This window comes from Neophocaena asiaeorientalis, unplaced genomic scaffold (genome assembly GCF_003031525.2).
Source record: "Neophocaena asiaeorientalis asiaeorientalis breed wild unplaced genomic scaffold, Neophocaena_asiaeorientalis_V1.1 scaffold984, whole genome shotgun sequence".
Taxonomy (NCBI): Eukaryota; Metazoa; Chordata; class Mammalia; order Artiodactyla; family Phocoenidae; genus Neophocaena; species Neophocaena asiaeorientalis.
This window is the reverse complement of record NW_020173667.1, coordinates 78,687-90,585: the sequence shown is the minus strand read 5'-3', so window position 1 is coordinate 90,585 and position 11,899 is coordinate 78,687. Positions and strand designations below refer to the sequence as shown.

The window sequence follows — 11,899 nt, the reverse complement described above, 5'->3', positions numbered from 1 at the left end:
GAAACGAAGACCCAACATAGCAAAAATAAATACATAAATAAATAAATAAAATTTTTTAAAAAAGAAGAAAAATGGAATTTTATTCAAGCCAAACTGAGGATTATAACCTGGAAGACAAATAGAAACTGTGAGAATTGTTCCACCTGCTAAAAGTTGAAGGCACAGTCATACATTTTCAAGACAAAGGATTGTACATCAAAATGACATACTGATAATTTGCATAAAGTTCACCAAGGATACATGGTCCAGGTAACCACATATAAAGTGAGAAGCAAGTCCCCATGACCCCTGTAGAGCTGGTGCCCATTTGGGGCCACTTCTGGTTTCTGACGTTCCTGCCAGGACCAGTGTATTTCCCCTCCCTGGCGACTGGTCCAGAGAGGGCCACGTGATGCCCACCAGGCTGGAAGTTCCTAGCAGGAGGTGGTGAGCAACTGAGGAGAGAGAGGCTCATCCCTCCGGACAGGCACTGCCCCTCCAGCTCCATCCCTCTACCCCCCCCGCCCTTTCTGTCCCTCCCATGGCCCACCCCTCCCCTTTATGTCCCTCCAATGGCCCCGCCCCTTTACCTCCCTCCCATGGCCCCACCCCTCCACACCCTGCTCCTTTATGTCCTTCCCCATGGCCCCGCCCCTCCACAGACCCACTCCTTTATGTCCCTCCCCCTGGACCTGCCCCTCCCCACCCAAGCTTCCTGACCCTGGCCTGGGTGGTGCAGCATCTGCAGCTCTGATGACGTCAGGGTGCGTGGACTTTATTCCTTTTCCCAGTTTTGCAGGAATTTAGCTTTTATTTCATGTTTTACAGCTACAGAGACTTGTTACAATGCTTTTTATTTAATGCAAATACAAGCGAACAATTAGTTTATGATTTCCAAGTCTGTGTCCTTAAAAAAAAGCAAAACAGAAAAACGGTGGATAAGCTTAATTTGAATTTTCCTGGAAGTAATTCTTAATATTTGTAACTTGATTTATTTGGATTGGTGGATACAAAAGCATAAAGATCATAAAGTTCCCTGGCTTCACCAACAGCCACAAGCAGACCCTGTCTGCTGCGCACAGACAGGTCGGGAATGACCTTCACCAACAGACCAAACACATCCGTCATAACCCTCATTCTATAGGCAGGACAGGAGGCGTGGGTGCTTGGGTACAGCTGTCTCCAGAGGCAGAGCTGAGATCCGCCCCGAGCCCCCTGCCCCTGCTGCCCCATGCCCCATAGATCCAGCAAAGTGTGACCCTGTCGGGAGAACCCCACTGAAGGTAGAAGCTTGATTCTCAGTTCTGATTACAGTTACCATGTCAGTAAATGTCAGCTTATGAAACAGATTTTCCATTTAGAACTGTTAGCATCAACTACTCACTCAATAATCACAGCCCACCTGTAGGAAAGGGCTCTAAATGTGACCATGCTCTTTGGTAGGTGGGACAGACTGTCAGGCCACCCAACCACATTAGGTTTCACTTGCCCCAGTGATGAGCAGATTTAATGAAGGGCAGCCTTTTCAAAGGATGGTGGACAAAGCTTTGTGTTTTTAAATATAGTGGAAGCTTACGGAAACCACAATGCTCCAGTCATTTCTGGTAATCAGTTTGTTTTTTCTGGGTTAAGGGGTCTACACAGCCAGGATAGCCAGTATAGCACATGCTTTGTGACTGAGGATTGACTTTTCTAAGTGATGATCACCAAGAGTCCCTGGGGCCAGTCAGCTAACACGGATGCCTAATAGCGCTGAAATAATGCTGGGGGCCACTAAAAACAGCCCTTTGCAAAGAGGTTTCAATTTTTCATTCGCGAAGCAAATCAAGCTCCCTAATTAGCTACGACACAGCTGGAAAGCTCAGCCCCTACTACCCTGCAAGCCCTGCCTTGGCTTCCCTGCCCAACCTCCGTCTCTGCTACAGGAACAGCCCGGCTGCTTTCTCTAGTTCATTCGTGTTCAAAGAACTCATGGCAGGCAGTGGTAACCATGGCAACAAAAGCCATAAATTCCTGGAAGTCGCATTCACCATCTCCATCGCTGTCCAGTGTTTCCATGACTTTGTCCACAACCTCCTGCTCTTTGATTTCCTAAGAGAAATAAGAGCAGTTGTCCAGCTTGTTGCTCAATGAAATTTAAGGATATCAAAACATGATCAGAAGTTGGCTGGCTTTAATAATTTGTATCAGAAACAACCTCAGACATGAAATGAAAAATGCCAGAAAGGACTTGTCCTGTGACCAGGAGGCTGTTGGCTGGCAGAAGTCTCTGGGGGTCTGAGCCTTCTTTTCCACCTTCCTTTAGGTCCAGTGGGGCCTGGCCTACTTAAAGACTGAATGGAACAGCCAAAATCTGAAAAGCTGCGGGTTGTTTGTGTTAAAATACCCAGAAAAGAATAGTACAGTCTAGATCAGCCTGAGCATGTTACATGCAAATGTCTGAACCTTTGGCCCCTGTAAGTTTTTCATTGCTTCTGTGTGTAGAAGGCCCTATAGTGAGGGCTTCCAGTGGATTTTCATGTTTTGAAAGTGGTTTTTGGCTGAAATAACTCTTGGGAACATGCCCTAAATTTATTAACTTCTGTGTCTTTTTGCCACTTGAGTTGCCTTCCAGGTGTCCTGGGACTTTTCCTGACATTCTGCCCAACGTGCAGCCAAGTGGGTGGTGAAAGAGTCTCAGAGGAACGGACACAGTGAAGGAAAGAGGTACACTGAGCGGAATGTTCTGGATAACCAGTCCTCAGGGCAGGAGAGCTTGGCCTGAAGAAGTTGAGTGTAATGTACAGTGGCTGCCTTGGATATAAAACATGTAAAAGGTTGAGATTCCTGTGGGCATTGGGGTGGGACCTATACACAACTGCTAAAAGATTAATTTCAATTACATGATAGATTTGCCTCCAGACAGAAACTACCTCATAAAACCAGGCCAGCAAATGTTCATGATACCTTGATACACTTACTGTGAATTACTTATCTTTTACAAATTGTGGTTCCCACATGCTAAGCTTTTTCTATGTTTTAAATCAATAATTAATGACAGTAGCTGCACTTGTTGAGCCACACTTGACAAGCACTGTCTCATTTCATCCTTTCAACAATTCGTTTTATGGAAGAATCGGGGACCTTCTTCTGATTGTTAGGTTACGAGGCAGAATCGGGGGGACCAGGTAAGTGAAAGCGTGCATGGGGCAGCTGCCACTAGGTGAACTTGGATGCCTGAGAACACCAGCCCTGGAATCAGACTAGAGGGTCCCACCCCAAGCCTGCAGGCCACTTCCTCTGCCAATGGGGTGTTTGGGCGGGGCGGGGACAGTGGGGCGGGAGGAGCCCTGCAGACATGGGACATGGAGCCCGGGGCTTGTCTTACACGGTGGCCCAGCCTGCCCAGGACGACAGCTGTCCACCACTGTGTGGCAGGGCCCTGGCCTGGGGCTCTCGTATCTTCCCCGGAATTAGCTCTTGGTCAGACACTAGTGCACTGGTTCATGGTCTGGACATTTCCTCTGTGTGTGACTGGTCACTTCAGTGACCTTGGTTCTGGGCACCAAGGGAAGGTCAGGCACCAGGTGGACTGCAGTTTATTGCCTCGAGGACACGGGGCTCATGCCACAGAGATAATGCATGTGGCTGATCCCAGGGCAGCGGAGGCAGCGGCTGGGGAAGCCTGGACACACGTCCACCAGAGCAGGAGCTGCCAGGGCAGGACGGGGCTCATTGGGCACCCTCACGCAGCTTCTCAAGTTCCCCTCCAAGGCCCCTGGCCCCACAGAGCCCCCTGCAAGGCCCCGGGGCCTCTCTTGTGAGCAGCTTGTGGCCACTCAGTGATGCACCAGGTTGTGGGGCCTGTGTCTCTCCCAGCATCGACCGAGCTGAGAGCTCAGTAACGTCTGCTGAGTGAACGGCATCTTATCACCATGTAACCATGTAGGAAAAGCCGAAACAGTCCTTTTCCCAAGAACAAAAGCTTATTTTTAACAGCCTTCTTATATGTTCACTGTGACCCATGATAAGTCATGAGTATATTTCCCATCCCATTTTGTCATCTTTATTTATTTTTTTTTAATTTTTATTTTTTGCGGTACGCGGGCCTCTCACTGATGTGGCCTCTCCCGTTGCGGAGCACAGGCTCTGGACGCGCAGGCCCAGCGGCCATGGATCAGGGGCCCAGCCGCTCCGTGGCACGTGGGATCTTCCCGGACCGGGGCACGAACCCGTGTCCCCTGCATCGGCAGGCGGACTCCCAACCACTGCGCCACCAGGGAAGCCCTTTTTCTTTTTTTTTGTCTTTTTTTTTTTTTTTTGTCATCGTTGTTGCTGTACCTCCTTGGATTTCTCAGAGAAAGGGCAGTGTTATTTGGAACCTGTACTTTTGCATTTGAGACAGCAGTCTTTCCTTGATGCCCCTACTGCACACGAAATGCATACGGTGGGGCCTACCTAAGCCAGCCTCTGTACTGAGGGCTCACCAGGGCAAACACGTTTTCAGAAACGACCTAGGAGTCCTGACGCTGACCTGGAACCACCTTCAGGGCAGCTCAGAAGAGAAAGTGGACAGGTGGTTTTACAAGCAGACAGGAGAGCAGATTAACTTGTCAGTTTTAAAGAGCAAGACTCACCTCTAAAAAGTGGGAAAGCTCATTGTTGATGAGCTCCTTGAGTTCGGACTTCTTCAGCTTGTGCTTGTCACCTTCCCTTCCGGAATATTGATGGAAGACGTCAATTAGGGCCACCATGGCCTTCTCCAGCTCAGACATCCTGGGGGCCACAAAGAAAGATGCCTTCTAGCACAGAACAGTTAAGGTGTTACCTACTCAGACCTCAGCCCCCAGGGGGCACAACGGCCTCGGCTCACCTCCCCTTTTGGGCTCAGAGTGGTGCATCTCTCCAGGCACCCGTTGGGGCCACTCTTCCCCACCCCCGCTCTGTTCAGTCTGTTCCCACGCCCTCTGGCTTCTGGTTGGTTTGGCCAGCGGGAAACTTCAGCCAAAATACAGAGGCAGAGCAGTGAAGGGGCTTCGGACTGACTCCTTCCACCACCCCCACCCGAGGCCCCCTCTGCCCTGGCTCCGAGATGAGACGACAGAGCAGGGGAGCAAGCTGTTAGAATGAACTGCGGTGACTAGGAACCAAATGAGGATACGAAAGTCAACAGGATCCCTATGTTCTGTCAATGAACAATGAGAAAACACAGTGGAAAAGTCTTCTTATTTTACAGCAGCACACATGTATTACTAAGAATAAGTTTAGCAAGAAAAGTGCAGGTCCTTCCAAAAGATACTAAGGGCATAAAATGTAGAAACTTACTTTCCTTCGAATGGATATATAAATTTAACTCATTTTTTAAAACTCAATTTTAACAAAAATGTCTCTGGCATTTTTTTGTTTTTTGGATGGGTGAGGAACAGCTGTAAAATTCAACTGGAAAAATAAATATCATAGAATTGCCACAAATTATTTTGAAAATGAAGATGAAAAAAAGGTACCTTGACTACCAGAAACAAACACGTATCATACGGTCGTCTGACGAAGCTGTTGTAGGGAGAAAAGTTGCCACCCCAAATGTCTCTTTGGCATGCAGATTATTTTGGGCTGAAAACGATCCAGGCCCTGAAGTTTCAGGAAGAAACACTGACCTTCCCCTTAGCTGCCTGAATCAGAACTTAGATGGAGGGCCTGTTACAGGAATGGAGTACTCACTAGAGCTGTCAGCAAAGAACATGGGCCAAGGGTGGGTAGGGGAACTCTTAGAGATCTGAGTCCGCTCTGTGTCCCATCGCCTCTTCATGGCGCAGCAAACACTGCTTTACCAAACATGTGCTTTTCCATCTCCGTCTGAATTGCTTTCCTCCCCTTTGAACTGCCAGACCCCACCCCACCCCCCAACAGCCTCCTTTGTCTTTAGCTGATCATGGTATTTAAGGTGACAGACGGTCTGGGGCGTTTTTGTGAGTGACTCAGTCTTCCTGGGTCTCTCCCATGTATGCATGTTATTAAACTATGGTTTGAGTTTCTTCTGTTAACCTGTCTCACGTCTATTTAATTCTTAGACCGGCCAGAAGAACCTAGAAGGGTGGAGGAAAATGTCTTCCTCCCCGACACCAGCCCTGAAGCCAGAACAAATGGGCCGGAGGCTGGGCCACCGCCAGGCACTTGGTATTCATGGAGGCGTCGCCATCCACTTCTCGGCACTTATCGAAGCAGGAGGCTTCCATCTCCCGTCCCAGCGCATACCTTATACCATGGCCTGCAACCTAAGGAAACAGCTGTTCAACCCTGGGAATCAGGCAGTTTACAAAGAACTGCTTGTCAATTGTTTCACAAAACCGAGACACTCAGCGAGAGAAATTTGCCAACTTTTGGCCTTGAGTTCTAATCATTAAAGAATCTTTGCAATGTCATAGTTAAAAATAAATAAAAGAATTATGTCTAATTTTTGCAAAACCATTCCTGGGTTGAATATCATTTGCATCTTAAAAATAAATTGGAACATAACATTTAAATTCTTATTTTTATTTCTGATTTTCAAATGAAAACGGATTGCGGATTTTTGCCTTGGCCTCTGATCTTTGCTAAATTCACCCTATTAATAAACAGTATACTTTGTTTTGCTCTAAGTCCCTAAAAATCAGATATACCACACATAGATAGAATAATGCAGATGGATTAAAATCTTTAGCATTTCATACTTTCTTATCCTTTGCATTCGTTTTCAATTATTAATTTTTTTAAAAACAAAAAACCTAAGAAACTTTTGCGTGATCCTTTCGCTTCTCGAGCTTCACGATGACTTGGGGGAGGGAAGGCTAAATTACTCTTTGTGTGAAGTATGACTAGTGGGGTTTCTTTTAAAGGAAAGGCATAAAATATATATCCCACGTGTGAAAACTCCATAAAATGTGATTTTCTTCATAACCACACTACAAATTAACTTTTTAAAGTTTTTCCTGTTATATTCTTCCCAATTGATGGTTAAAGGCTGTCTTTTAAGAGAAATGGAAATCAAATATCCATGTTTCCCTTTCACTTCATTCCATGAATGTTCTACATTAACCTTTTATTTCGAAAGCAAGAGAACTTTTGGGGGTTAACTCCTCAGAAGGACACATCACACAACATGTGAGAGTCCCTCTGGGCAAGTGGCCCGATCTCCCCAAGAAACTGCAAGACTGAGGAAGGTTAAACCCGCCATAAACCGCAATTTCTTGGGCTCGATGTGTAATTTACTTGCAAAGACCTCCTCACTTGCCATGTATTGTGGTTTCTGCACGGCGTCCAGGGGGCCCTGACATTTGCGCGGAGCAAGGGGAAGACGCTCGCTCGGAGCATCAGGCCGCCTGTCCTTCTCCGCGGAGGGACGCAAACCCCTGGTCCTCAAAGAGTTAAGGAAGAGGCCTGTTTGCAGCAATCACCTGAGCCACCAGACGTGACGTTTCCCCGACTTGTGGCGACAAAAACAAGCAGAATGGACCTCTAGCTGCCCCCAGTTGAGGGAGGCGTGTCCACAAAGCAGTAGTAAGATTCACACTTTTGAAACGCTGCCAATTATCCTAAAGGGGTTTTTTAACTACCACCCAGTTCCCAAGCCCACCCTCCGGGCCCTGCCCCCAAAAGACCAGAGCAGGTTCCCCTGAGTGTCCTCACGTCAGTGGTCCTTGGTTGTCGCTCCTGGAACCTCCCGGCTGCCGCGTCCTGAGTCGCAGGCGTGGGGCGGAGGCAGCCTCTTATTCGTTCCCGGGCGGGGGCAGGGCCGGCACGGTCCCTCTGCGGGCCAGGCAGCCAATGGGGGCCTGGTGCTGGGGCTGCCGGGCTGCACACAGGGCCGCATTGACGGCGCCACCGGGCACTCGTTGGGGAGCCAAGCCTGCACTCGGGCCAAGGAAGAAAAAGGCCCGTGGGGCAGAAAGCGGGGAGTCAGCTTTTTGTGCTGTTTTAAAATTTATGCATGAATATTGTTGTTCCTCTAAAGGCAAGGATGGGGGTAGGGAGAGGAGACGAACTATTGATTGAAACCGACAAAGCAAATGTGCAGCCAAGCGCAGGCTGAATGCGAGGGATTCAGGGCCCGCGAGCCGGTTTCCAGTGGGGAGACCCCTGAGCTTCGCCCCTGCTCTGGCCCCACTAACCCTCAGGCGGGGCACCCGTGGATATCAGTATCCCGAGCTAAGCCACTGGCCCAGCGTCTGCAGGGACTGAAATGTGGGGCGAATAGTTTAATATGAGCCCGGGCACATGCCAGGCCCACCCGAAGGTCTCCCCATCCCGCCGGGGTGAGTGGCCGCAGACTGTCAGAGCTGGACAGTGCCCAGGCACGTCCTGTCCAAATGTTCCGGTTTAGGGGAGGTGCAGGCAGGGGTCCCTCGCCGAGGCCTCACAACCAGCCAAGGTAAGTCAAGTCCAGACTCCCCACTGCCGTCTTGAGAGGCTCCCTACAGGCCTTCCTTTAGACAAATTACACAAAGCGCACGGGCCCCAGACTCATCAAAGGACGTCTGAACCGACTCAGGCCCTCTGCTGACCGGGTTCACAGTGGCCGCGGAAGGATCAGCACACAATGTCTGTGGACACAGCTGTCTTGTTCTTGGGACTTTCACTAGCTTTCCCTATCACAATGGCTACCTGTAGGGGAGCCAGCGAGGGGATTCTGCAGTGGCCAAGCATGTCTGTCTTGACTGTACATTCAGGAGCTAAGAAGTAACTACAGGGGTGCTCTGTGCACCAGCTGGGCCCCCCCGTGAGTGTGTTGAGACTCCCCCTGACCATCAGAGAGTCCTCCTTTGACTGGTGGGTCCAGGGCATCAACTCAGAGCCCGTATCTGAGGATGCCATCCTGGGGGCCTCGCAGCACCTGAAAGCCCGTCTCATCCCGATGGGCAGCCCCTCCTCCCTGTGGGCCCTGGAGCTGGGCGGGACACAGCTTGCCCTTGGCTGTCCCAGGAGGCCGATGTTTGCGCCCAGAGGGCAGGCCCTGCGCTCAGCAGTGCAGTAGTTGGATGAGAGAATTCCAAACTATTTTTTTTACTCCTCAGGGAGCAGGCTAAAGTTTTCCTTGTGCACACTGAAGGGCAGACCCAGAGATCAGGACATGGCTAAGGCCCACAGGGGTGGTGCCTGGCACCCATGTGAAGCCCCCAGAGCACAGCTGCTCCTTCCTCGGAGGCGGGCAAGTTCTGTGCTTCCCCGAACAAGCCTGCTCTGCCTGTGGGGCAGCTGAGGAAGTAGGGCCAAAGCACGCGGCTCAGGTCCCAGCTACGGGGTGTGGGGACAGGCTGGGGACCAGGCCGGTCAACTCAAACCCAAGGCTCACAGCCCAAGCTATTTCCAGGCCATACTTCTGGGACAACTTTCCCTTATCATGAGCGTGAACCAGAAGCTGTGCGTCACCCCTGGGAAACTAATGCCCCCCGATCAAAGGGTTGGCACAGCAGGGGGCGATGCTGATCACAAACCCATTTAACCTGCCACTTTGGTCTGTGCAGAAGCCGCTGGGTCTGGGAGGCTGGCTGTGGGCTCTTAAGAAAAGCAACCACCCTCAGCGTCGACTGCAGCTGCTGTGTGCCAGGTGAGGTGTCTCCCACAGAGAAAGTCGACACGGCCCCAGCGCTTGGTGTGCAGCTATGGACTCACTAATGTCTTTTTCTTCAAACCAGTTTCCAAGGACCACCAGCAGCAGTTTGCTCTCACCTGTCAGGGCCAGAGGTACACCCTCAGCGTCACCCCAGGGACATGTCAGTTCTGCTCTAGGCCAGACACTGTCTGCAGAGACCTGGGCCACCCGTGGGCCGCTCTGCTGATGACCGTGTGCTGACTGGGTCTGAAGGAAGCGGCAAGTACTGTAGATGCCTCAGCAAGACGTATAGAAACTAGAGAGTGGAGATAAGCCCCGCAGAAATGTCGGGCCCACCACCTCAGAGGAGCCCCTGGGGCTCCAGGGGTGCAGGACACATTGAAATATCCCCTTCAAGTGAAAGACAAATTGTTTCATCTTGCGCCACCTGCCAGGAAGAGAAGCACAGCATTTAGTTGGGGGTTGGGGAAATTACATATGCCATGTACTACATTTGCTATTTCACCCATGAGGCTGGCAGTGCCAAGTGGGGACCAGAGCAGATTTAGGCTGTGGTACGAGCTGCTTCACCATTAGTTCTCAGGGCCCAGCAGGTCCGATGGTATTCAAAGTGTCTACGGTGCACTGGGACTGGTACGGACCCTCTGACAAGCACCAGCGGGAGATCCTAGCACAGGACTTCGGAAGGCCAGTGCCCTCCTTGGCAGCTAATGAGCCTCATTTCAAGAAGAGCTTCTGCCTTGCTGTTGGGCCTTAGTGGAGGCCTCCCAAACACCTAACCCAGGGACCTCAGGAGACCACGCAGCCCACCTCGCCATAGGGCTGGGTGTGTCACAGCAGCGTCCCATCAAACGGAAAGTGCAGGAGACGTGCGTAGGTGCCCAGACTCCTTGGAGTCTCCTCAGACTCCTGTGGCGTCGCCTCCCTTCTCAATCCACGTCCGGGGTCTCCAGGGTGTTTCTTATAACCAATTGGCTGTGGAAGAAGAAGCTTGAGCCTGCTTTACAGGGGGTCTGCATGACATGCTGGGACCACCCCGAAGTGGACAGAAGCAGCCCTGCAGCCCCACCCAAGGCTTACCTGGAAGGACACAGTGAAGGGAAGTCCTCTCAGGGCAGAACTTGGAGTGGGTTGTTTGGCTGTCCATTGTCAGGAGTGAGACGTGGCTGGAGGAGGGATCTGTATTAATTCATGGGTGGTTGCCGATGATTTGGTTGGTCAGCAACTTGGAAGGAACAGGATTGGAATATTGGTCCAAGGAAGGCTCTGGAAGAGGTGTGGGGATGGACCTCTCTGAAGGAGCAGAGTCTGTGGACACATTCGTGTTCCAGGCGGATGCCCACCGATGGGTGTGCCCTGCAGAAGAGCCTCAATGATCAGGTGGAGAACGACCGCCCCATGGGTGTCAGCTAGCGCCTACTGCAGCCACTCCAGGGCTCACTCGATGTGTCCACAAACAAAGTGGCCACGTGGCAGGGGTGGAGGCATGCAGGGCTCAGCAACACGCACTCCCCTCACCGAAGCTGGCCTGGCCACTGCTGCCGCTGAGTGCCCGGTCTGCCGGCAGCCAAGACTAACGCTGAGTCCCGTGGTGACCGCCAGATGCCTGGGGGCAGGTGGATTACATTGGACCTCTTCCATCAGAGAAGGGGCGGAGATCTGACCTCACGGGAATAAACATGCACTGGGTGTGGAAGACGTTCCTGCCTGCACTGCTGCTGCCGGCACCAGCATCCATGACCTCCCAGGGCCTCCACTGCGTCTGAGCTGGGGACTCAGTTCCCAGCAAAGGAAGCGCAGTCTTACCACACATCCCATCACCCAGAAGGGGCTGACCCGGTTGAAAGCTGGAATAGCTTCTTGAAGAGTTGGTTATAACGCTGGAGGGGAGGGAGGCAACACCCTGAAAGGGTGTAGGATATGACCCATACTTTGAGTTAGGGACCATTATATGGTGCTGTGTCCCCCAGAGCCGGAATGCATGGGTGTGGGAGTCGAGAATTAGAAGTATGAGTGGTCCTCTCACTGGTACACTTCATAACCTCCTTGCAGAACTTTTGTTTCTTGTCCTGGCAGCTTTGAGATGGTTTGGAAATTTTACTCTCCAGAGGGGAAGGCTTCCACCAGGGCTCAGAGCAATGGTCCCACTGACCTGGAAGCTGAGATTTTGCCACTGGCCACTTTGGGCCCCTTATGCCTCTGAACCAACAAGCAAAAAAAGGGTTAATCCATTGGCTTGAGTGATACCAAGGTGGGGAGTTGTGTTACTGCTACATGACGGTGGCAGGGAGGATTTTGGAACCTGGGGATTCTCGGGGGCTCCTTTTAATCCTTCCACCACCAGTAGTAACGGTT

At 51.1% G+C, this 11,899-nt stretch overlaps 1 protein-coding gene across 1 annotated transcript; it reads right to left on the bottom strand.

Moving 5' to 3' along the window:
- Positions 1–702: 702 nt before the first annotated feature.
- Positions 703–7,686, bottom strand: S100B (S100 calcium binding protein B). Its single transcript, XM_024748062.1, has 3 exons — positions 7,621–7,686; positions 4,596–4,734; positions 703–2,070 (listed from the first exon to the last, which is right to left on the bottom strand). The coding sequence occupies exons 2-3, from the start codon at positions 4,731–4,733 to the stop codon at positions 1,930–1,932; spliced, it is 279 nt and encodes a 92-aa protein (XP_024603830.1). The 5' UTR covers position 4,734; positions 7,621–7,686; the 3' UTR covers positions 703–1,929.
- Between the last annotated feature and the right edge of the window lie 4,213 nt (positions 7,687–11,899).

Excerpts from the sequence above, each read along its gene's own strand:
- S100B (XM_024748062.1), bottom strand. The coding sequence starts at position 4,733 with ATGTCTGAGCTGGAGAAGGCCATGGTGGCCCTAATTGACGTCTTCCAT. Across the intron at positions 2,071-4,595 it reads AGCTTTCCCACTTTTTAGAG|GAAATCAAAGAGCAGGAGGT; the intron begins GTGAGTCTTGCT and ends TATTTCTCTTAG.